The 24623-nt window shown below is 42.3% G+C and overlaps 1 protein-coding gene across 1 annotated transcript; it reads right to left on the reverse strand.

The window, feature by feature from the left end:
* Positions 1–348: 348 nt before the first annotated feature.
* On the reverse strand, positions 349–24158 carry VPS4B (vacuolar protein sorting 4 homolog B). The gene is made up of 11 exons (XM_079985055.1): positions 23916–24158; positions 19843–19954; positions 19211–19361; positions 17705–17772; positions 16489–16608; positions 15499–15655; positions 12073–12221; positions 11767–11848; positions 9243–9462; positions 4378–4515; positions 349–2429 (listed from the first exon to the last, which is right to left on the reverse strand). The coding sequence occupies exons 1-11, from the start codon at positions 23937–23939 to the stop codon at positions 2328–2330; spliced, it is 1323 nt and encodes a 440-aa protein (XP_079841181.1). The 5' UTR covers positions 23940–24158; the 3' UTR covers positions 349–2327.
* Between the last annotated feature and the right edge of the window lie 465 nt (positions 24159–24623).

The raw sequence follows: 24623 nt of genomic DNA on the forward strand, positions 1-24623 counted from the left end.
GCAAGTAGATAAATAGGTATTGCTCCGGTGGGAAGGTAAACAGCGTTTCCATGCGCTGCTCTGGTTAGCCAGAAGCGGCTTAGTTATGCTGGCCACATGACCCAGAAGCTGTCTGCGGACAAACGTCGGCTCCCTCGGCCTATAGAGTGAGATGAGTGCCACAACCCCAGAGTCGTCCGCGACTGGACCTAAGGGTCAGGGGTACCTTTACCTTTAATACTGCAGGTGTAAGATGATTTTGGATTTCATTCTCCGTAAACCACCTTTTGGGAATTACCTAACTAAAATGTTGCAGAAATTGGTAATTGCTGCAAAACCCCTAACAAATAGTTATTCAAGCAAATGGAATCAGAACATGAACATTATTTTATTTTGGATTTTAAACCGTTACAGAAGAGCTTTGACTGATGACCTACGGTCTCCATGATATAAGTGCCAAATGTTCTAAGAGTGCACACATCATAACATGAACACAAGGTGAAGCTCAACATGTCAAAACCAAGTCTCAAATCCACTTGATTTTGAAAGCAGATATAATGCAGCAGGCAGTAGAAGCAAGCAGTAAGAAAGTAGGTATGGAAAATGTTGGGTCTACACAATGCATATGACAGTAAAGAGTTCAGTGCTCTGAAAAATGTCAATAAATGAAAAATGAAGCACTGCAATTATAGAACTATAAAAAGTAAAGTGCAGTTTCAAAGATGTGTTCTCAAAAATGTCTTTGAGTAGATTTCAGAATATCATTTGAATTGTATTTCTGAGCATATTCAAAAATTAATGTAACAAATATTTTAACATATAAAGCTGCCCAAAAGGGAAAAAAACTAAAGAAACATAAGCTAGTGTTGTATTGCAACTTTTTACTTCATTCATAAGCAAATTTCCACCAGTCCTATGATTTCAGAAAGTACACAGAATATGTACAGAAAAACAAAACCAAATCTCATGAGAGTAACCATACAGTACTTAATAAACTCAGAAATCTTGTAAAGCACAAAGCATCTACAAGGTATAATTCTATTAACAATAATGCAATGTGTTACATTATTGATTATCACTTGTCTACAACAGGGGCAAACTTACAAGGCACAACTCAGTGCTGTGACCGCAGTGTTGTAAGTTACATTCAGGCACTTCTCTAAGATGAATAATTCTTAGCAAAGGCCTTGGGAGGCGGGGAACCCATATGCACTACCCCTATACTGTGTTTAAAGAAATGTCAACCCATTCCCAATATAGTTATTGAACTAATAAGCTAGACATTTGTAGGTAGACTCTGAACAAGACCAACTTCCCTTGGCACCTCAGAGAGGTTTGCTACGCCGTTCCCTACTTGGTCCCAGAATTTCTTTGCAAATGAGTCCAGAATTATCCTTCCCTCAATGAATGGCTTGCTAAAATTTGGTCTGCAGGGTTGTCCATGGATTCTTACCCAACAGAAACGTTCCATGAAAACAGGAGGGGGGAGGAAACGTTCCTCCAAAATATTTATTTATTTTTTAAGCTATTTTCTGGTAGGTTGCACAGTGACAGGTGTCTATTGGTGTTAAAAACAATGCTTGCTGCTTTTAAGGCAATGTCTGAATACCACACAGCAGAAAACAAAAGACAAAGTACCAGTTCAACATTACGCTCAGTTAAGTACTGGCCTTTTTAAAAATGCAAGTTCTTCTTTCTCACTTCCCAACCCCAATTTCTTTCGCTATTCTTTATAATCAACTCCCATGTAACTACATATATTACCAAATGCTGCATAATTTCAAATGGAGAATTTCTTTGCAGACAAAATTGACTGACGCTGAAAACACCAGGCAATCAATGTATCTTCTGCGCAACTTGTTTTGTTTTTTAGGCTGGGGTGGGGAACCTGTAACCCTCAGATATAGTTGAACCACAACTTCAATCATTCCTGACCATTGCCAATATTGGCCAGGTCTGATGAAAGCTGAGAGTTCTATGACATTTGGAATGTCACAAATACCCCATCCCTGTTTTTGGTCTATAGGAGTTTTATAATATTGATAAACTAGGACTAGTATAAATTACCTGAAATCCAAACTTTAAAAACTGCAATAGCTAAAGGGGCTGTTACATGTTAAAGTGTTTTCACCACGTTTTCTTCCTTCTTCGCCACAAGATCCCAGTATCATGCTCTCAGAAGAAGCCATTTAATAGATATTTCTGGAAAGTGATAATATAAAAGCTCAAGGGTCCTTGCAAATGGCTCATCAGTTCATATGGAAAGGAAGGAAGGCGCAATTCATTTATTGGCAATAAAGAGGCAAGAATTCCAAATAAAGAAATTTAGGGTCTCAATGGTCTTTGGATTAGCCTTCCTGTCCAAAATCTTCTGTGAACTTCTTTAGTTTTTCCAGGTCATGTTCATTCACAGTGGGCTTTGTGCTGGCTAATGACCTCAGCATATCCGCCTGCCACACAGAGAAAAGCAAACAGTCAAGAGCCAAATATTTCTCCATGTAAACAAACTATGTGCAATTAAAAAGAAAAGTCACCAACATACATTTGCCAACTTCACAGCTCAATTACACAATAGAGGGGGGAAATATAAGAAGCAGCCATGAAGATACAGAAGCAGCCATGAAGATACAGAAGAGCCAACACATTTCTATATATATTTTACCAATCATTCATGTGACAAAGATGGAAGCTTAGCAATATTATTAAGCAACCATGATACTTGAGACCAGGAAATCTATGTCACCACACCTACTTTAAATTACAGGTAGTTAGACCCATGCATGTCAATTACTGCTTGACAACACGATCCTATGCATGTTTACTCAGAAGCATGTTTAATGTAAATCACCCTGTGATCCTTGGATGAAGGAAGGTAAATAAATTGATAATCAATCAAATCTAATCTAATCTAATCCTGAATAAGTGTTTATGAAAAGTGTTCACAGAATGACTTCTGGGACTTGCGAAATGACAGCATAATGGTAAGAAAGTGAATGAACACTTCCTCGCACACTCCAAGGGTTGGGAACAGATATGAGAACAGATCAACTTCATTATTCAATGCATTTAATGTATATAACAACTATTAGAGCAATCATGTAAAGCAGATCAATATTGTCCTCATATTGCCAAAGGGCTAAGGGCATGTGCTGACCTAACAAATTCATGGCTGCGGCAACCCAGGTACCAGCTCTGTCCCATAGCTACTAGGCCACACCAATTCTTGACATGACAGAATCACGACAATTCCACCATCACTCACCTGCAGAATCAGCATGCATTTGCCTTTTGAAGCCTGTAATTGTTAGGAACCCACATTAAAGTACAGGGCAAGTTATTAAGTTTTGATCCTCCAAGTGATATAACTATTTATACCCAATGAATCTTGAAGCCTCATGGGTAGGCAACAATGTAGGTTAAGGTGTTCACCCTGACCCCCATTCACCGTATTTTTATATTTATCTCCTAAGGATGTTCTTTGTTATTTTTTAAACGGACATAACAAACCCTTTCGTAAACACAACATACACAGATTTGTTAGAGGAATTCATTACTATTGGATGACTAAAGTACCAGACGGAACCATGAGATTTTGCCAAAAAAAGGTACCACCAGCAAGTTTAGACTTGTTAAAGGGTATAATCCCAGAAACAATATCCACCATATGCCTGCCCGCTGAGCAAAGGTTTAGGAAGGAAAATGAGAGCAAATTATGCGTTATGGGCATAAACAAGCTTTCATTTCCCTTGACCACTGGACAGGTTGTGGGAAGCAGACTTTGATGTAATGAAGTCATTATTCAAAAATACTTGCAAGCCTTCCTCTTTTGAGAAAGAAAGACTCAAGAGAAATTACAAAGCTTGTTGGGCACATGGATTTTTGTCAGTGAGCCCCATACGGGATGTAACTTTTATGCTAGTTGAAAGAAAATGCAAAAACTTCACAGATACTTAGAAGCAGCAAGCAACTTTTAGAGCCTTTTCTTTTTTAACTCATTTGCAGTTCAGCAGATTTCCATTTATTCCCTACATTCCCTGACAAAAATGGCAGTAAAAGATTGGTAACAATAAAATTCACAATACAAAATAATTCACAGCAAAGAAAGCAATGATAACAATAAAACCAGCATGCTTGCTTGTTTGCAGTAAGCCATTGTCTGGCTTACCATTAATGGAAAACCAGGTCAATAAGGTGGCTGTCCTAATATTAAATGTTTGATTGTTATTATGATGTTGCTAATCCATATCACTTAAGAATAACTTGACAACAAAATATGGCAGTCAAGAGCCACAGGTATTCAGTAAGCCCAGGAAATAGGACACTGGTTTAATTATAAGGCTGTGACCTCTGGCAGAGCTAGTCCAAGGCAAAAACATCCATAGCAAAACAAAGACTAACCATTGCAACAACAGGCTCCAGTAGTTTATCCCCTGGCACATCCATCCACGTCATTTCAATGGCACTTGGTTCTCCCGGAGAACATGGAGTGAACAGATCTACTTGAACGTTTGGATCAGACAGTGATGGTCCTTTCACCTTTGGAAGAAGCAAAATTTCTCAGTTGCAGGAGTAAATGCATTTGGAGGTTCTGTCAAACAAGGTCAATGGTAAAAGGCATACCTGTTTAACAGGAAACAAATGAACAAGGATGTTTTGTTTTGTGAATCTAGGACATAAGTGGCATCCTGTGCCAAAGGAATGTGACTTTATAGCAAGCTTGAAAGAACAAGAGAACCCATAGACGTAATTATGTGGCATAATTAAGCTTATTTTCCCTGTTTACTTCGCCAAGTTTTAGACCCTAACCCACATCTATGGAAAGGCAGGGTTGCACCTGTACTTATAGTATGCCTTAAGAGTAGCACTATGTACTTCTTTAGACTTGGCTATTGACATACAGTGGTACCTCGGGTTAAGAACTTAATTCGTTCTGGAGGTCTGTTCTTAACCTGAAACTGTTCTTAACCTGAAGCACCACTTTAGTTAATGGGGCCTCTTGCTGTCGCTGCACCGCCAGAGCACGATTTCTGTTCTCATCCTGATTACGATTATGATATCTTTATTGTCATTGTCCCTTGCGGAACAATGAAATTGAAAAACTACATAAAACTACATAAAACTACCGCAAAACTACATAAAAACTACATAAAACTACATAAAACATTCAAAACCCCCTAAAAACTCTAAAACCCCATTTTAAAATACACTATACTACAGAGACCCCTAATGCTGCGTTTAGAACCAGAATTGCATTAGCGTAGAAACTGTTTCTCAGGTGGCTAGTCCTGGCCTTTATAACCCTATACCTTCTTCCAGAAGGCAGAAGCTGAAAGAGATCATTTCCGGGGTGCATACTATCATGTGCTATTTCTGCCGCTTTCTTATGGCACCTGGCAGCATATAGTTGATCTAAGGTGGGAAGAGTGCACCCAATAATTCTCTCTGCAGTCTTTACAACCCTGGATAGCATTGTTTTTTCCCTGGCCATGCAGCTCCCAAACCACACACACAGACCATAAGTTAGTACGCTCTCCACAGTGCAATGGTAAAATGCCATCAACAGGTCCTTTGAGAGATTGTTTTTCCGGACGATTCTCAGAAAATATAACCTCTGCTGTGCTCTCTTCACCAGGTCTTTGCTGTTCTCTCCCCAGGTTAGGTCGTCTCTCAACTCCATTCCCAGAAATCGAAACATCAAGACCTGTTCCACGCACTTCCCCTCAATAATAAGAGGCTGAATATTCAATTTACATTTCCTAAAGTCCACAATGATCTCTTTTGTTTTCTTTAAGTTAAGGAGTAAGTTGTTTTTCCTGCACCACTCCCCCAACTGCTCAACTTCCTTCCTATAGGCCGCCTCCCCCTCTTCAGCAGTAATTAAACCAACCACCGTTGTATCATCTGCGAACTTAATGATCTTATTACTAGGGTATTTGGGGGCACAGTCAGCTGTATAGAGCGTTGATGTATAAGTTTCTAGATCTTGATGGTCGAAGATATTCCAGTCGGTCTCCTAGAAACAGTCCTGCAGTTGCCGAGAGGCTCCCTCAGGCCACACCGTAACCATCCGTGTTTGTATCTGGCCTTGTTTCCTGAGGGGTGTGTATACTGGTGTCAGAAGCAGGGACACATGATCTGAACCACCGAGGTGTGCCAAGGTATTGACCTCATATGCCCGTCTAATGTTCGTATACACCTTGTCAAGAGTATTTTCTCCCTTGTTTCACACTCAATGTGCTGATGGAATTTTGGGAGTACTACCCTCACACCTGTGTGATTGAAGTCCCCCGCAATAATGTGCACCGCCTCCGGGTATCTACTCAATTTAGCATTGATGTTTTCATGCATATTACTCATGGCCCTGCATGCATTTGCAGTTGGTGCTATGTACACCACTGTTGTAAATTCCCAGGGAAGATATAAAGGTCTGCATTTAATTGTCAGAAATTCCACATCCGGAGAACAGTAGGTATCCAACTTGACAGAGTCCGTACACCAGTTTTGATTTACAAAAATACACACCCCCCCACCTTGTTTCTTGCCAGAATCCTGTGTCCTGTCCCACCGGTACGTTGTAAAACCTTGTAATTCAACAGCTGTGTCTGGAATAGCTGAATTTAACCATGTCTCTGTGAGTATCAGCACACAACAATCCCGGATGTCTTCCTCCACTTCTACACGAAGCCTCCATTCATCAAGTTTAGTTGCCAATAATCTCACACTAGCGTAAAAGATACTTGGAAGATGTAGTTTACATCGTTGTTTCCTTATCTTCCTTCTCTCTTTCATTTGACCTTGTCCTCTACAGCCTCTCTTCTGCTTCCGCTCTCTTCTTCTTCTTCTTCTTCTCCTCCTCCTCCAACCCCGATGATTTACGATTTCTGGAATCTCGTATGCCCGTAGCTGCTCCCACACAGCACAGTTTCTACATCTGTATCTGCTGCTACTTCTGTCCCTGTACAACAGCATTTCGTATTGACTATAAATCATTCGTCCTAACAAACCCTGACTCCCCTCCAGGGAGCTCTCAGCCACAGCGTCTGCACGCGCCGCCATCTTGAGGAAGCAAAGTTCGTAACCCAAGGTAATATTTCTGGGTTAGCGGAGTCTGTAACCTGAAGTGTATCTAACCTGAGGTACCACTGTACTTCCCCAAAAGCTTGGCTAGCAATGTTCTGTGGATTTTCTGGCAGACCAAGTCATACCAGGCAGGAAGAAAAGCATTAATGCTATGTAGCACATGAGAGAAATAAACTTGGTTTAGCATCATAACCAGCACATCCTGTCCTGCTTGTTACGTTCTTGTGATGGGGCATTCTCAGGATACATTTGAACAACTACCAAATCCATTCTGCGGAGAGCTATAAGGTAAAGGTAAAGAGACCCCTGACCATTAGGTCCAGTCGTGACTGACTCTGGGGTTGCGGTGCTCATCTCGCTTTACTGGCCGAAGGAGCCGGCGTACAGCTTCCAGGTCATGTGGCCAGCATGACTAAGCCACTTCTGGTGAACCAGAGTAGCACACGGAAATGCCGTTTACCTTCCCGCTGGAAGTACTTTGACGTGCTTTCGAACTGCTAGGTTGGCAGGAGCTGGGACCGAGCAACGGGAGCTCACCCCATCGCGGGGATTCGAACCGCCGACCTTCTGATCGGCAAGTCCTAGGCTCTGTGGTTTAACCCACAGCGCCACTAGAAAACAGTAAATTTACTTGGCAATCAGAACTCAACTGCATATAAGCTTCTGATGCTTTGCCAAAAAGACCTGCTAGTAAAGTTCTTTTTCTGCTGCCCGCCTTTATAACTTTCATAATTTTTTGATGAAAAGACAGTGTATATACAGTGGTGCCCTGCAAGACGAATGCTTCGCAAGACGGAAAACTCGCTAGACGAAAGAATTTTCTGTTTTGGAGGTGCTTCGCAAAACGAATTTCCTATGGGTTTGCTTCGCAAGACGAAAATGTCTTGCGAGTTCCTGTGGGTTTTTTCCCCCTTTCCCCCCTTTTTCTAAGCCGCTAAGCCGCTTATCCGCTAAGCCGCTAAAAGCCGCTAAATCGCTAATCCGCTAAGCCGTCAATGGGCTTGCTTTGCAAGACGAAAAAACCACTGGACGAAGAGAATCGCGGAACGGATTCTTTTCGTCTTGCGAGGCACCACTGTAATCCAAATACGGAAAACATGTTTATATATTTTTAAACAAACAAGCCAGATTTTAGAAAGCATTTGCCCAAGATAACATTACTTAAAAAAAAAAAAAAGGAGCCCCTTTCTCTGCATAGTGCTTAGTACCAATATTCATGATTCTCCTTTCTGGGACAACAGCTGGTTGTCTACATTCTCAAGCATGTAGAATTTCAGGCAGAATCTGGTATCATGTTATGACTTGCAGCCCTTTTAAACCAAATGTGATGAACTATAATAGGAAAGGACATTTGTGTGTAAGCACTGTTGTTGTTTTAAAAGGTATCCTAGGACTTCTGGAAAATTTGGGATAGAAGTTTTATGCAAAGCAAGGATCACTTTTAAAATATAAATACAGCTTATGAAATAGGAGAGGATACAGACAAATAGACAGGGATGACACTTTCCTCATATACAGTACCTGCACTGCAACCATCAAGTAAAATCTTAAAACCATAGTATTTAAAGATGACTGTAAAGACACTGGTAGGGAATAGCAAGAACCAAGATATGGTGTTGGCTCTCTCCTCGACAGCTTGCCTGCAGGTGTGGTCATTTTCCTGTTGGATCAATGAGGCACAAGAGTTCTGCTGAAGCCTGGGATTTGTTTTGGCTCTGCACTTGCCAACTGTGTGTACAAAGACAGAGCAGTACCATGCTTATACCTCCTGTTTTCAGCTCAGCACTGGAGAAGGGAGGCACAGGTATATGGGCTTCCCTCTACACAATGGGGGCTCAGAGAATCTGAGTGAAAAGGCCGAGCAAGCTGATATACCTGTGCTGCACTCTCTCCTTGTTGGCTTTTAACTGGAACGGAGAGATGCGTTGGTTTGCCAGAGCACCTGCAGGCACCAAAGTAGGCACCTTTGTTATGAACTGTTTGGAGCTGTGTTTTGTTTTCCGCCCTTTCTTCCCCAGCTGCAAGTCGAGAGGTGCAGGAGGCTTCCCCTTAAACTTTGTGCTGCATTACAGAGACACCACACGTGACCTGGGACAAAACCCTGCAGTTGAGTCCTGAAAACAACCACCTGTTGACCTCTGATGCGCATGCAGAAGAAGAATTTAGAAGTTCCAGTTACTCACTTTTTTAAAGTGTGTCGCCGACTGAACTTTCCTAACTGGCTGCATTAGGGCATCTCGTACTATTATGCTTATGTCGGCGCCTGAGTAGCCATCGGTTCGCTTCCCCAGCTCTCGATAATCTGATTCAGTCAAGGTGTTCTGAGTGGTCCCAAGGTGAAGCTTGAACATTGCAGTTCTTGCATGATCCTCAGGTAAGGGAATGTAAATGCGCTTCTCAAACCTTATTAGAAAAATCACAAACAGTGATGGTCATCCATACCCATAACCAGGGTTTTTTTTCCAGACAGGACTTACCGGAACACAGTTATGGCACCTCTCAGGTGCCACAGCCATTATAAAAGAACAAGGGAGGCTTTTATGGTAAGTTCCGGCATTTCTTTTCCTAGAAAAATACCACTGCCCACAACAGATTTCATGCAAATTCAAGTTTGTTTTTCTAGCACAACTAGGGAGGAAACAATGGGTTTCCTGGAGAAAGGAAATTATTAATTTAAATGGGTCTACTCTGTAAAACACAGTTGACTATAACCCTATCTTTATACTACAGTTTTTGAAAAATCCAGCCATGAAACGTAAGCTGTGAAACATTAACAGCACCCAGACTGAGAGTTTTAAAAGCAAGTATTAGAATCCAGGTCCTTTTGAGCTGTCCATTTCTTTTCACGCTCGTGACAAAATTATTTTCTACGGTCTAGAGAAATAATAAAATAACTAAAAGTTACTGGTTGTTTGAATAAAATTCAGGAACTTGTGTTTTAAAATTCCATAAAAGTGCACTGTACGCCATATTTATAGAACTGCTTACGCACTAAATCATAGCCAACATATTTCATGTTCTTAAAGCAAAAAAAATGCATGGGTGATTAAAGAAGTATTGCAGATGTTTCACAATACAATATTAGTTTGTTCCATTAAGGGACATACTAAGGCATGTATTGGATGCAGTAGTTCTGACTTCATAAAGCATGATCTGGCCAAAAGGGTTGAGGCTGCATGCATACCCTTGCACTCTGCTTTGATGTTTCACTCCTGGTCTCTTTTAACAATCTGTGCATTATATCAGAAACAGGAATCTGCTTAGCAACTGACAGCGGAGGATGCATGGGTATAGTGCTTGCTCCCAGTTTTAGTAAACAAAGCCAAACTAATAGGTTCACCGTACAAAGTAATCCTTGTGGTTTGTTTATTCTTCTGATAAGATCACTCAAAGATCTTATAATTACTTCTGTGAGCAGAATGAGGAAACATTTTGTTTACAGCAGCCTGGTTTCCACATCACACTAAGCCGAACCATGGCAATGTGCAAGCTTCCAGGAAAGAGATTGTGGCCATTTTGCATCTCTCTGTTTGTACCGCTTTGGCATGAAGCCATGGCTTGATTTAGCGAGTCGTCGGAATCCAGGTTCGTGCTGTAGCTCTCCTGGATGAACCATAAGGTAAGGCAATCCTTACTTACAGTTCACAGTTAGCCTGGAGAGAACTAAACCATGAACCTGGGTTCAGATAGCACAGTAGGCAAAGCCATGGCTAAGCTCAGCACAGCAGTAGAATGACCAGGGGAGAGGGGGAGCAAAAGGCTGCAATTCCATCACCTGGAGCCCACACACTTGGGCCAAGTCACACATTGGCTTAACATGGTGTGTGAACCGCACCAATGCATTTAAATAATATGTGGCTGCACAATCCTATAAAACTGTGTCGCTGCACCAACATAAACAACTAGTGCCATCGTAGGTTAACTGAAGTACCGCATTTTTGCTCCATAAGGCGCACCTAGTTTTGGGAGGAGGAAAACAAGAAAAAATTATTCTGAATCCCAGAAGCCAGAACAGCAAGAGGGATCTGGCTTCTGGGATACCGTGTGGCTGTTCTGGCTTCTGGGTTAACCGTGCCAAGCCTCTTCAGGGCAGCAGAATGAAGGCTCCCCCTGCCCGAAGAGGCTGCGCACGGCTAAGGCAGAAGTCAGGAGAGGCGCTGCGCAGAGAGGGAGAACTGCGCAGCGCCCCTTCAGCGAAGCTGGAGAAGGAACAGAAGGAGACCGTTCTGTTCCTTCTCTGGCTTCGCAGGACAGGCTCTGCGCAGAGACGGAGAGCTGCGCAGTGCCCCTTCAGCGAAGTGGGAGGAGGAACAGAAGGGGCTCTGTTCCTCCTTCCGCTTCGCTGAAGGGGCGCTGCGCAGTTCTCCCTCTCTGCGCAGCGCCAGTCGCTCCATAAGACGCACTCACATTTCTCCTTACTTTTTAGGAGGAAAAAAGTGTGTCTTATGGAGCGAAAAATACACCTGCAAAGTGGAGCAAAACTGTCCAGTGCTTTCTGTCACCCACTATATTCTGATACTGATGCAAGTGGTGTTCATTGCTGCTACTGCTACTGCTACATGCTTGGGCTGCAGTGCTTTGTCAGCACCAGGAGAGAGGTGTTACTATGCCAGAGGTGGACAAGTAATCCTGCAACCCTGACTAAGCTGCAAGCAGTGTCACTTTGACCAGGACAATAATGAATTTATTTATGTTATTATACCTTACCTTCTTCTGATGGCAGAATCTAGAACCCAAGGTATGTTAGTAGCTCCCAGAACCAAAATTCCTTCATTGTCTGTTCCAACTCCTAATCAGAACAGGTGAATTTAATCAGTGACTATAATAATAACAACCTCTAAGCAATGTATAGCATGGAGAATGAGAAACACTGAACTTAGCATATTTTAAGCACCATAAACTTTTATCTCCACAGATTTTCCTAGGCCGGCTAATGAATGCTAGGCCACAGACAATCATGTTATATAAGCTGTCATATTACTTTAAGTAGCCATGCCAAGATAATGATCTTACCTTGCATCTGAACTAAGAACTCTGTTTTAATTCGTCTGGCAGCTTCGCTCTCATTTTCACTTCTGGAGCCACAGAGAGAATCTATTTCATCAATGAAGATAATTGAAGGTTTGTTTTCTCTGGCAAGCTGGAACAGATTCTTCACTAGCCTGTGGAACAATTTAAGTTACATTACAGCAGGACAGCAACACGGAAGTATTTCACCTGTTTTCCGAAATTCAGTAAAGTTCTTAGCTGTTAATCTTCCATAGATGATGAGATACTAGAACCTTTATAACTAAGAGTATATACTTCATATAAGAATTGCCTTTTAACCAGTTGCTTCATACAAAGTTTGAGAAATTAAACAGCAAAGTTATTAGTTCTTGGTCATCTCTCCATTATCCAACTGCTCAGTAACTATAATTTCAGGACTCTTTGCAATACAGCTGAGAACAACATTTCTAGATGTCATAGTATAGAGAAACATGAAACACAGGGTAGTACATTGCAGAGCAGATTATTACACTTTCAAGATGATGTAGCTGAGAGTTAGTCTGAAGGCCTACATGCCTGAATGCTATTGCAGTCCCTCACTGTCACTATGCATCTACTTTGTACAAAGATCAAATCTAGAACCAATCTGGGCTGCCTCATAGCTATTCAGGCTTTGTAGATCTTCCTGAAAAGCAAACTCAGATCTAACTCATAGATTTGGTGCATGCAATCCCAGACTGTCTGTTAAAAATGGTTGTGTTTCCTCCTCTCAAGCTGTCCATAAAAAGAAAATGCTAGGCAGGAGGAGGGAGCTTAGTTTTCTGACTGACACTGCTAGCTTCCAACAAGCAAATGACCAGGTCCCACCTTTATTTCCAACAATGGTGCTTTGGGAATAATCTCAGTTCATGTCAATTGAGCAGGAAAAAGCAAACAAACCCTCAACTGATATTCCTGACAGTTCCCTAACTCCTGCACTTATCCTGAAATTTTGCAGGTTATTTAGCATACAGGTGCTTCTACAATGTATTCCATTTTCATACAAATTGCACCACCAAGTTGGGGTGCAGAAGCAAACTCCTTCACCCTCAAATATTAAAGGCGCATTTTGAATAAAACCTCTGAATTTTTCTATCTGAAATGTGACAGGCTTCCTCCATTCAGAAGAGACAATGCCCTGCGAATGTAACACTAAGAAGTTAAAATGTTATACCGTAATTTTCGACCAATAACATGCAGTTTTTTCCTCCTAGAAAGTAAGGGGAAATGTATGTGTGTGTTATGGAGTGAATGCCTATGGCGGGCGAATCTGCTGCAGTCGTGAGCAGCTCCTGTCAGCGAGCCGAGCCGGGGAGGAGGGAGAGAAGCAGAGCGAGAGAGGAGAGGAGCCGCTTACACGAGTGTAAGCGGCTCCTGTCTGGTTGGCTGCTTTAAAACAACCCCGTGCTCTCTGTCCCTGCCTGCAGTTTTTTGCTGTCCGATTTTGGATTATCCACTGTAGGGGCTGTGTGTGTGTGTGTGTGCTTGAGCTATCGTTCTCCTCCTCCTGCTTCCCGTTCACTCTCCCAGCGCCCCTGCGACTTTAGGGCCGGTTCTGTGTGTGTGTGTGTGTGTGTGTGTGTGTGTGTGTGTGTTTTGACCTCACTGCGCTTTTTGGGGGAGAGTGTTGGTCACAATTTTTCTTGATTTGTCTCAGAGTGGTTACTATCGTGGTTTCCTTTGTTTGTCTTAGCGCGCTGCTTTTAATTATCTTTAAGTGTGAGTGTAAGCGTTTCGGCAGCTTCCCAGCCGGGGAGGAAGAAGAGAAGCAGAGCCTGCTTGTTTTAAAGGAGCAAAGCGGGAGAGGAGAGGAGCCCCTCTGCCTTATTAGCAGCATCTTTCTCCACACCCCCCACGCGTGTTCCTTCTCCCCTTAAACCCCTCTCCTGCATTATTAGCAGCATCCTTCTCCACACACCCCACGTGTGTTCCTTCTCCCCTTAAACTCCTCTCCTGCATTATTATCAGCATCTTTCTCCACACCCCCCACGCGTGTTCCTTCTCCCCTTAAACTCCTCTCCTGCATTATTATCAGCATCCTTCTCCACACCCCCCACGCGTGTTCCTTCTCCCCTTAAACTCCTCTCCTGCATTATTAGCAGCATCCTTCTCCACACCCCCCACGCGTGTTCCTTCTCCCCTTAAACTCCTCTCCTGCATTATTATCAGCATCCTTCTCCACACCCCCCACGCGTGTTCCTTCTCCCCTTAAACTCCTCTCCTGCATTATTAGCAGCATCCTTCTCCACACCCCCCACGCGTGTTCCTTCTCCCCTTAAACCCCTCTCCTGCATTATTATCAGCATCCTTCTCCACACACCCCATGCGTGCTCCTTGTCCCTTGAGTGCTTTTCCTTCCCTCCCCACTTAAAACGTGGTTACAAAGCATGGATCCACATGGCTCCTCAGGATTTTTGCATTGGGCTACCCCAAACTCACCGTCAGATCACATGTCTGTGGCCACAGCATGAACCACAAAAATCATACATCCACTGTTTTGTTTAGAACATTTTCTTATTGTTTTCCTCCTCTAAAAACTACGTGCGTGTTATGGTCAGGTGCGTGTTACAGAGCGAAAAATATGGTAGTTATCCCCTTTAAAAAACCTAAAGGCATCTAAAAGAAACCACTGCACCTATCTGTCTGAAATTCAACTGGCTTCATTCACTTAGAATGGGCAACTATGCCTGAAGCAATTTTGTCCTGGTACATACCTCAACCCCCAATTCTTTCTCTTTTCTTTCTTATTCTCCCAACCCCACAAAATAGGACTCCCCCATCTTTATTTCATGAAGGTACTTTTGTAATATCCAAGTCTCATACGTGAATTATGTATGAATAGCCCAGGAGCGATATTGCATTTTCCAAATCAGTCAGACATACTGGGTCCAGACACACCACAAAGAAGAAACTGTATCAAAGAGTGCCAGTGAGCAATTTAAAAACTAGGAAGCAGAGGGTGGTACTTCCTACAGAACCACACAGCTCTCATTCAAAGGACCAATCAAACAGTTCCTTCCATGTATTTCCCCATTCTTATGCACTTCCCTTCAGTCTGTTTCTCCAAGCAGAGCAGAAACACACTTTTCCCAAGTTGCATAATTTTTTGTTTCATGGGGGGATTAAACACAGAATTTGAAACCTGTGAGACTGTTGATAGGTAGCCACATTCATCTATTGCAGCGTCCTAGAAAAATGTTAAAGGCTTTTTTTTACAGTAGGTTTTGTAGACAATATATTTTATATAACACAGGAAAAGCACCTATTATAATACTCATATTACAGTTACCTTATCCCTTGGTTCTCATACAAGAGCAAAGGGGTCACTTGAACAGAAATCAAGGCTTGGCATGTGGGTTCACGATCCCTGAAGAACTGGAAGCTTCCACCCTTTATAGCTTTAATACTTACTTTTCACTCTCCCCCAACCATTTCGAGACAAGGTCAGAAGAAGAGACGGAGAAGAACGTAGAATTGTTAGCTTCTGTTGCAACAGCTTTTGCCAAGTAGGATTTTCCTGTTCCTGGGGGTCCAAACAAAAGGATGCCCCTCCAGGGGGTTCTCTTCCCTAAGAAATATCAAGTGTATATATAACATGGGGGGAAAGTAATTCGAAAAAGCATCAATGTGGAATGGATTATGGTACAAAATAACACCCAACCCCTGCAAAGAATCACTTGTGACAGAAGTAAGAGAGGTACTTCTTGCTTTTATTATCATTTATAAATTACTTCCATATGTATGTTTTTGGAATTATCAGAATAAAATATGGTATTGTCAGCAGGAAATTAGATTCCTGCCAACAGCTACACACAGGATTGTACCAGAAAAAAATCAATACAAGGTACTAATTGAGCCAGTGTGGTGTCGTGGTTAAGAGCGGGAGACTCGTAATCTGGTGAACTGGGTTTGCTTCCCTGCTCCTCCACATGCAGCTGCTGGGTGACCTTGGGCTAGTCACACTTCTCTGAAGTCTCTCAGCCTCACTCACCTCACAGAGTGTTTGTTGTGGGGGAGGAAGGGAAAAGGAGATTGTTAGCCGCTTTGAGACTCCTTAGGGTAGTGATAAAGCGGGATATCAAATCCAAACTCTTCTTCTAATTCTGGTGCACCCTTTTTACATGTATGTTGAAAATGTTACATTCTGTTTCAGTCTAGGACTCCCATCTATCAACTCAGATTCCCTGCTTAGGGAAGCACAAATATGCAAACAGACCAGGAATGCCCAAATGTGGCATAAAGTGCCCCCTAGCAGCTCAGACTGGTATGACAGCAGCAACTATTCCTGATCAGCTGAAAGATTAGGACACCCGTGTACATAGATGTTCAAGCAGGGTACTTTGCCCTACAGCCTAAACATTTTAGGGTTTTGTAACTGAAAGACAATATATAAAGAAATACCTGTGAAAAGATGAGGAAATTTAATAGGCAATATTACTGCTTCTTTGAGAGCTTCTTTCGCTCCTTCTAGCCCAGCAACGTCATTCCATTTGACATTTGGTCGCTCCATGACAATAGCACCTATGAAATTGATTTATTAAGACTGAAGTCCTCACAAGGCAGCTTACAATATATGGACAATTAATAAAAATAAACAGAATAAAACCGAACAACGATTTAACGTGACACGTTGGCAGCAGCTAGAAGCAACATCATAGTCCAACTAAAACATTTTATAATTATTTCCACTGCGAGATCCTCAAATTATCAAATCATTTTAAACGGCTCATTCTTTTCCAGTTTCAAAAAAGAACAGAATCACCACTGAAGTAGAGCACTGATAAGTTCTAGTCTAAAGTTTACAGAAGAGCTTCTTCAAAGGCTCCAGTACCCGGAAAACTGAAGTTTACATCCTGGCACTGACAAAACTATCCTATTCTCAACCTAGGACAAAACAGCACTATAGTATTTCACTTAACAGACTACAATTGAAGGTATTTGAATTTTTACATTTTCTTTGATCTGTAGAATGATTTTGATTGGGGTGGCCAGGTCATAAAGTCTCTCTCTCATGACCTTCAGGTGATCTTTTGGGAAGAGGGAGGAATGAACACAGAAGAAAGTATCTGCATATTGTGCAGTGCAAGGGAATGTAACCATACAGAGCTGAGCTCCATATTTTCACCCAAACTGTACTGCATGGGTAGCACTATTGTCCCTTACAGGCCAAAAAGACTGGTAGTGACACTGTCCTTGCAGCATAACAGCAGAAGGAAGGGAATGTGAATGGATTGCCTCTGCAAAGCTGGGATACCTCCCTCGGACCTGGAGCATCATGCCTGTTTTATTTACCCTCAGTGGCAATGCTAAGTAGTCAATCTGATTAGCTATGTAGTTATGTATCTTCTGCAAGAGAATCCTGAATGTCTGGGATCAAGCAGGGAGAGAGAAAAGACAATTACACCAGAGAAGCAGAGGGAAAGAGAACAAAGTGGCTGCAATCAACTAGGAGGAAAAAAGGGGGTACATTTGCACTCCCCCTTTTAAACTGTAATGTTTGTCCCATTATTAGGCTGATATTAATTAGATGTTTCAAGTTATCTATCTTGCAACTTCTGCCCTGTTCATTTGATAAAAAGACTTTATTCGAGATATTAAGCGCTTGATGTAAAGCTACCTTGGAGTTGATTCTGCAACTTCTTTTTCTCAGGATCATCCGATTCTCCTTCCCCATCACTATCATTCCTAATTTGGGTATAAGGAAAAAAATAATGCACAGCTAAAAGACAGGCTCTTCCAGCCAAGTTGTTGTTGCTTTAAATGACATTATTTGTAATGAACGAACCCATCCTCATAACATGCAAACTGGGACTTCAAAAAACTTGGAAGCATATAATTGTCAAAAGATTAAGGAAATAGTTGTGTTTTTGTAGGTGGATGTTACAAAAAAAGATTTTTCTTATGTAGCATATTAGTCCGACCCTGGCTCATGGTAATTTCCCATTACTCAAAAGTAATACAATTACAGTGGTACCTCTGGTTACGAACTTAATTCGTTCCGGAGGTCCGTTTTTAACCTGAAACCGTTCTTAACCTGAGGTACCACTTTAGCTAATGGGGCCTCCCACTGCTGTTGCGCCACCAGCACATGATTTCTGTTCTCATCCTGGGGCAAAGTTCTTAACCCGAGGTACTACTTCCGGGTTAGCAGTGTCTGTAACCTGAAGTGTTTGTAACCCAAGATGTTTGTAACCCGAGGTACCACTGTATAACGTATGCATATTTAACATGTGCAGTTTCAACTTTATGCGGCTGAAGGTCAGCTGGTTGACTTTCACACAAGTTAAATGCATGGAAGGCAGAGAGCTTAAAAAGCTTGTTTTGCAGAAAGAGCTTTCAAGCTCTAAGACTTGCTTACTGGGCTCCAGGAGGGTCTCATGAGATCTCATGGGAACTCGGATGGCCCCACAAGATGTCATGACAGCATCCCAGAGTCTGGTAAGGCCCACTCAGCACATGGCTCTGGATAGGGTAAAGATGTTCACGAAGGGACAGTTCCAAGATGATGGCTTGAGTATACACATTTTTCCATATAAGTGCCATCCCACGAACATAACCCCTGCGCAAGATGGAATCATGCTGTAAAATAGTTTTATGAAAGAGAACTTAGAGCAAAAGAAATATAGGACATGTCAGCACACAATAGTCCTTGGAACCCCTGATCGCCAACATGCTATGGAAGGCAAGTCCTTTAATTTTTCCATGCACTTCCTTTTCAGTAAGGAAGTCTGTGGTTACAACACAGAAACTGCTGCTGCAGGAAAGAACCACACAGTCCTTGAAAGTTATGTCCCTGAGGGAGCTCCCTACCCAGTATGATGAGCCTTGAGCTTCACCGCCCTCAAAATGGGGAAGTAGTGAGTGAAGTGGACTGAATGATACCTATTTGAATACAATTTTCTTCCTGATATTCCTGTTTCATCCCAAGACAGAATGGATGCTTAAAAATCTACTACTTTTAGTATCTAATATAGAATGTGTGATAACCAAGTCATAAAATCATCAGTAGGGCCACAGGTCTTGAAATATGGTGTTTTCCCACACACTGTTCCACCACCACTGAAAGCATTAAATACTAAACAAGCAAATTTGGAGAATGTTGTAATACATGAAACTAACATACCCTTTTTCATCAGTAGAACCAGATTCTTTCACTGGTTTGAGGGGAGCCTTTTCTTTCTTTTTCAAATACTCTTTCAGCTTTTCTGCTCTGTCTAGATACTCAGTACACTTGGCTCTGATGCTTTGTTTTGCTTTGTCACCCTGTGCTTCATCTGAGAATGAAAAGTATTTTGTTTTGCGTTATAATCGAAGTTACAGTGTACCTGTCTTGAAGCAAAACAACAAACCATAATTAGACATCCCCTCCCTCCCTATAAATAACAAAAAATGTTATAGTCACAATTACCCTCTCCAGGGGCTCCTTTTTATTTTAGTGCACAGAATGCATTATCTTCTGAGGCAATTAGTATGACTAGTTTTGTACTCAGTTTTCTCAGTGCAGAGGTTCAGTTTCCAAATACATCATCACCGGTCATTAGCCTTCCATTTATATAAAACTGATGGGTCAGTCTTCCAGAAGATCTCTATTTCCCTTTCTGAGTCCCAATTAACTGATTTAATTTATGATCAAAATGTCATTAGCGAGACCATGGCATGTAATTTGGAACCTACTGGCGTAATTTCCAAGAATGTGAAGGAATGTTTAAAAACATAAAAATCTCAGCTACTTATACTTAGCGCAGTAATTCTTACATTTGACAACGTGAAGAAAATACTGTACAGCATGTTGATACAAGCGGAGGGCTTCCTCAAAGTTTCCTGCTTTATCTTCTTGTGCTGCCTTGCTAGCAAGGTCTATTGCTTTCTGTTTAAAAGGAAAGGAAAGAAACATGATTAAGGTTAGAACAATTAAATAAGTTAACCCTAAGTGTTTGTAATATGGGAATGCAAGAAAACAATAGGACTGCATTATATACTGAAATGACACCTTCATTTTCAAATAGTCAAGAGGCTTTATACTGGCTTGATTAGAATGCTACAGTAAGCCATGGTTAATGCTGTATTATGAACCTCATTTCTGTTTCACTTCTCCCTGCTAGGTAGGCCAAAAATAAATCTTCAGATTATGGTCTGTTTCGAGAAAAACAATGATTCCAACTTCATATCAACTCTAAGCCAAGGACTGTGGTTTGTTATAATTGCTCTCAATTAAAACAATAGATGAAAATAGAAACTTTGTTACCCATTTATTTATTTCTCTGCCAACTATTAATATTGCTTTCATCCATTATAGGGATTGTAAGAAACATTGAATAAGGCTCACCGCCCCCCCCCAAGTGCTTAAGCATTTAACCATTTACTTACATCCAAGGACATTTATCTTATTTCTAGTGCTATGCCAAATTGTTGCACAAGTAGTTCTTATTTCAAATATTGAAGAACATCCCCACAGTTGACTAATGTAGGCAAACCCAATGATCTGTGTGCTCACAGTGGGAGTTTCGACTCCCTCCTCTATATACAGTAGACCCTCACCCTACAATATTACACACTGCTTCTGAAACTCTCCACAGTAAAACAATTTTTTTTTGCCACATTGGACAGGAGAAATAAAGGCCCCTTAGATGCTCCAAACTAGTTTCGCAGTTCTGTGGATAATTACCTGTATTCAGTACAATTTAAGCAGTTATCACATTACAATTAAAAGCCACAGAATCACTCTTGGGAGTCATTCCTGTGTCCAAAAGCATCTCACAGAGATGATTTGCACAATACTAATAGAAACAAATATGAGACCAGTGAAACTTTAGATATAGCATGATACTGCATGAAACTTTTGTTGGGGAGTTTATTTTTATTAGTTTGTATACATTACTATTGTTAATGTTTTAATTTTGTATTATGTATTTTGTGCTTTTATATTTTAACTTGTGTTGTGAACCACCCTAAGACCTACAGGTATAAGGGCGGTATACAAATTTAATAAATAAAGAGAATAAAATAATAATCCAACTAGCAGAGCCGACCCATTGAACTTAATATCTTAAATTAACTTAAATTTCCATGGGTCTGCTCTGATTACTGCAGCTGGTAGGGAGCAACAGATGTGGTACTTCTCCTCCATGAATTTTCTTCCATTTATTTCTCTTAGGCTCCAGGCTATTATCTTCATTATGATTTCAGATTTCAAACACACCACTTGGAAAGTAGGCATTTTAGAGATAGGTGTTTTGTTTGCTTTTCACGTTGGGTTGCTCCCTTTGAGAGGACAGTTACAAGGAGCTGCCAAGCTATGGGCAACACATATTACCATGGACATAATGCTTCCCACTAAGATGGAAATGGCTTATGTACCACACAAGGTATTTCAATATCTGTGCATATGTAAATTAAGTGTGCTAGAAATTCTTAGCATTTATTAATGCAGATCTTTTTTAAAACCCTGCAAAAAATTGGGGTGTGTCTGTGTGGATACAATTGTGCCCAAAATTGCTTTCAGAAATGTTCAGACTCCTCACACAATTACAGAAAAACTTCCACTGAATAAAACATTACTTAGTGTATTACACAGGACTATAGGTGGGTACAGAAAAAGTATGTTACACCTGGATAAAGTAATCCAAATAAAGCCATACCAAGATCATGTATTTTGAGCTATGGTCTTTCTGCGAGTACACAAAGAAGATTTTCTCCAAAGTTACCAAGAAATAAAAATACATGAACTGAAATCTTGATTAAGGATAAATGACTAGTGAATCCCTAAGCTACTTACTTCCCAACAAATGAAACTGAGAAACTATATTAGTAAACAGAAATTTAAGAGCCTGAAATTCAACCCATCACGTATCTGCTCTTTCAAGTTGTATGCAAGAAAATGTCAACAAAACATCTGTGCAAATCAGACAACATGGCATTTTATTTACTCTCTAGTTCCTGCAGTATATGAGATATTGCACAATAGAAGTGAAACCTACAAATTATGTGCAAATTATGCAAGGGGGTAGGTAACAGAGGTTACATCAGGGGGTTAGAAACCTTTTTAGCAAAGTGGTCCAGATATTTATCTGCAGTATCTGTAGATATTTATCTGCAGAGATTTATTTGTAGTGCATGGGACCAACCATCTGTCAAGCATCTGGCATCTGGTGATTGGCACTTACCACAGTTGACCCACTGAGGTGGAGGACATAGTTCAAAAAGCTTTCTAAGCTCTGTGCACAGTATTTCTCAAATGCCAACCATTCAACTAGTTGTCAGGGGCTTGAGAAGTGTTGCTCAAAGCTCTTCACCGACATCATTTCTATCCGCACGGTCAGTAAGTAGCAGGGGGAGCTCTGTGCCAGGGGAGTCACCCCAACACCATTTCATAGCAAGGGTGGCAGGGCCAGCAGATAGTCATGTCTGTTCAATGCAACACACATGGAGATGGACGCAAATAGGATTGCATTGCTCTGCCTGTCAAATAAAAATTATTTGTCCAGCTAGTTTTGATTGTATAACCAAGGCCTTAAAAACATGGTTAAGCAGTGATTCTCCTAACCTACCTCACAGGGTTCTTGTGAGTATAAAAGAGAGAGGGAGAAGATCACATGCCACCTTGAGCTCAGTAGAGCATGAGACTCTATCTCAGGGTTGTGGGTTTGAGCCCCACGTTGGGTGACAAATTCCTGCATTGCAAGGAGCTGGGCAAGATGACCCTCGCGGCCCCTTCCAACACTACAATTCCAGGATTCTCTAAGTAAAGAAACTAACAAAATAGCCTCCGCAGCAACAGAAATGCATTCTGCACATGTCCAGAGGCACTCCAGTGCTTCTCCCAAAGTGGTGTCTGGATAGCTCAGCTGGGTTACAGTGTGGTGCTGATAATGCCAATACTGCTGGTTCGATCCTTGTATGGGGACAGCTGTGTATTCTTGCACAGCAGGGGGTTGGACTAGATCAGACCTTTCCAAACTGTGTGTTGCGATATGTTAAGTGTGCTGGCTGCAGCATGCAGGCACGTCGCGCGAGCGCTTCCTGGAAAGGGGGTTAGTTTCACCTTGGGTTTGCTAGCCAAACTGAACTGCTTCGTCGCGAAATGATGCAGGTCTTTTTAAAAAGCAATACAGTGGTACCTCGGGTTAAGTACTTAATTCATTCCAGAGGTCCGTACTTAACCTAAAACTGTTCTTAACCTGAAACACTACTTTAGCTAATGGGGCATCCTGCTGCTGGCACGCCGCCGGAGCACAATTTCTGTTCTCATCCTGAAGCAAAGTTCTTAACCCGAGGTACTATTTCTGGGTTAGCCGAGTCTGTAACCTGAAGCGTATGTAACCCGAGGTACCACTGTAATAATAATCACGACTAGTTTTGGAAAGCTCTGGCCTAGATGATCCTCAGGGTCCCTTTCAATTCCACGACTCGCTGTGTGAAGCCAAAGCTGAAGCAGTAGCAGCGCAGCAGAGCCAGCCACCATCCTGACAGCTCCGAGAGAGAGAGAGAGAGAGAGAGGGGGAGAGATGGACGCTTCCGGGGCGCTGGCAGGTCAGGTGAGGCGAGGCGGGGCGCCTCCCCCTGCTGTTCGTTCCCACGTCGTGCTGCTTAAGAGGGAGGGAAACACGGAGTCTCTCTTTCTCGTAGGAACATCGACATTACGAGAACCTTTCGAGCGGCAGGGACTCCTGTCAGTTAAGAGGCAACCGTCCATGTAGCCCGAGTCAAGGTGAGCCGCCTCACGAAAGGACTCCTTCCCTCGCCCTCCCTGCCTCGCCTTCCCTACACACTTCGGAATTCTGGCGCGGCTCCCCGTCACGCGCCCAACAACCCCCGCGCCAGGTGCTCACCTGCAGGTTGGATGTGGCCGCCATGATGGGCGGGGACTGACGGGGACGGTTTTTTTCCCGGGGAGACGCAGACAGGACAAAGTTACGTTGACAAGTCGCGCTTTTCTCCCCCCTCTCGCCTGTATACCGGCTACGCAAGGAAGCCGCCCCCAAACGACGATTAAAAAAACCCCCTCACGCTACTTCCGCAAGCGAATCCCACAGCCGGCTGGAGAAAGGAAGCGAAGGGCTCTTCCGCTTCCGTGACGCCCTGTCGACGTCATGGCTGTGCGCCCGCGACGGCCAATAGGACGAGGAACGGCGCCAAGCCGGAAGGAGGAAGTTGAGGCGAGGCAGGCGAGGCGGGTGGAGTCGTTGCTACGCATGCGCGGCGCGGTGTCGTAGTGCTGGCAAGCGTCACCACGCCTGTTACGCTTTGACTTCAGCGGGCCTTCCCTGCTTCGAGTGGGCGTGGTTAGGCTTGTCTTGCCGATAGTTTTAACTGTTGCTCGTCCACAACAGAGGAGAGTTTTTTTTCGTCTCCCCACCCTGGTTATGACAAGGCAGATACTGTTTGGGATCCAACCCAATGAGCACGTTAATTTTAATTTTAACACGCATCTAGGTCTGAAGATGCTAAGCCAGTGGTTCTCAAAAAAAATTTTCTGGGCCACGCTTTCAGAATTAAAATTTGGATTATTTTTTTTAATTGATAAAGAAATACATTGG

This window comes from Podarcis cretensis, assembly GCF_951804945.1.
Source record: "Podarcis cretensis genome assembly, chromosome: 7".
In the NCBI taxonomy this organism is placed as follows: domain Eukaryota; kingdom Metazoa; phylum Chordata; class Lepidosauria; order Squamata; family Lacertidae; genus Podarcis; species Podarcis cretensis.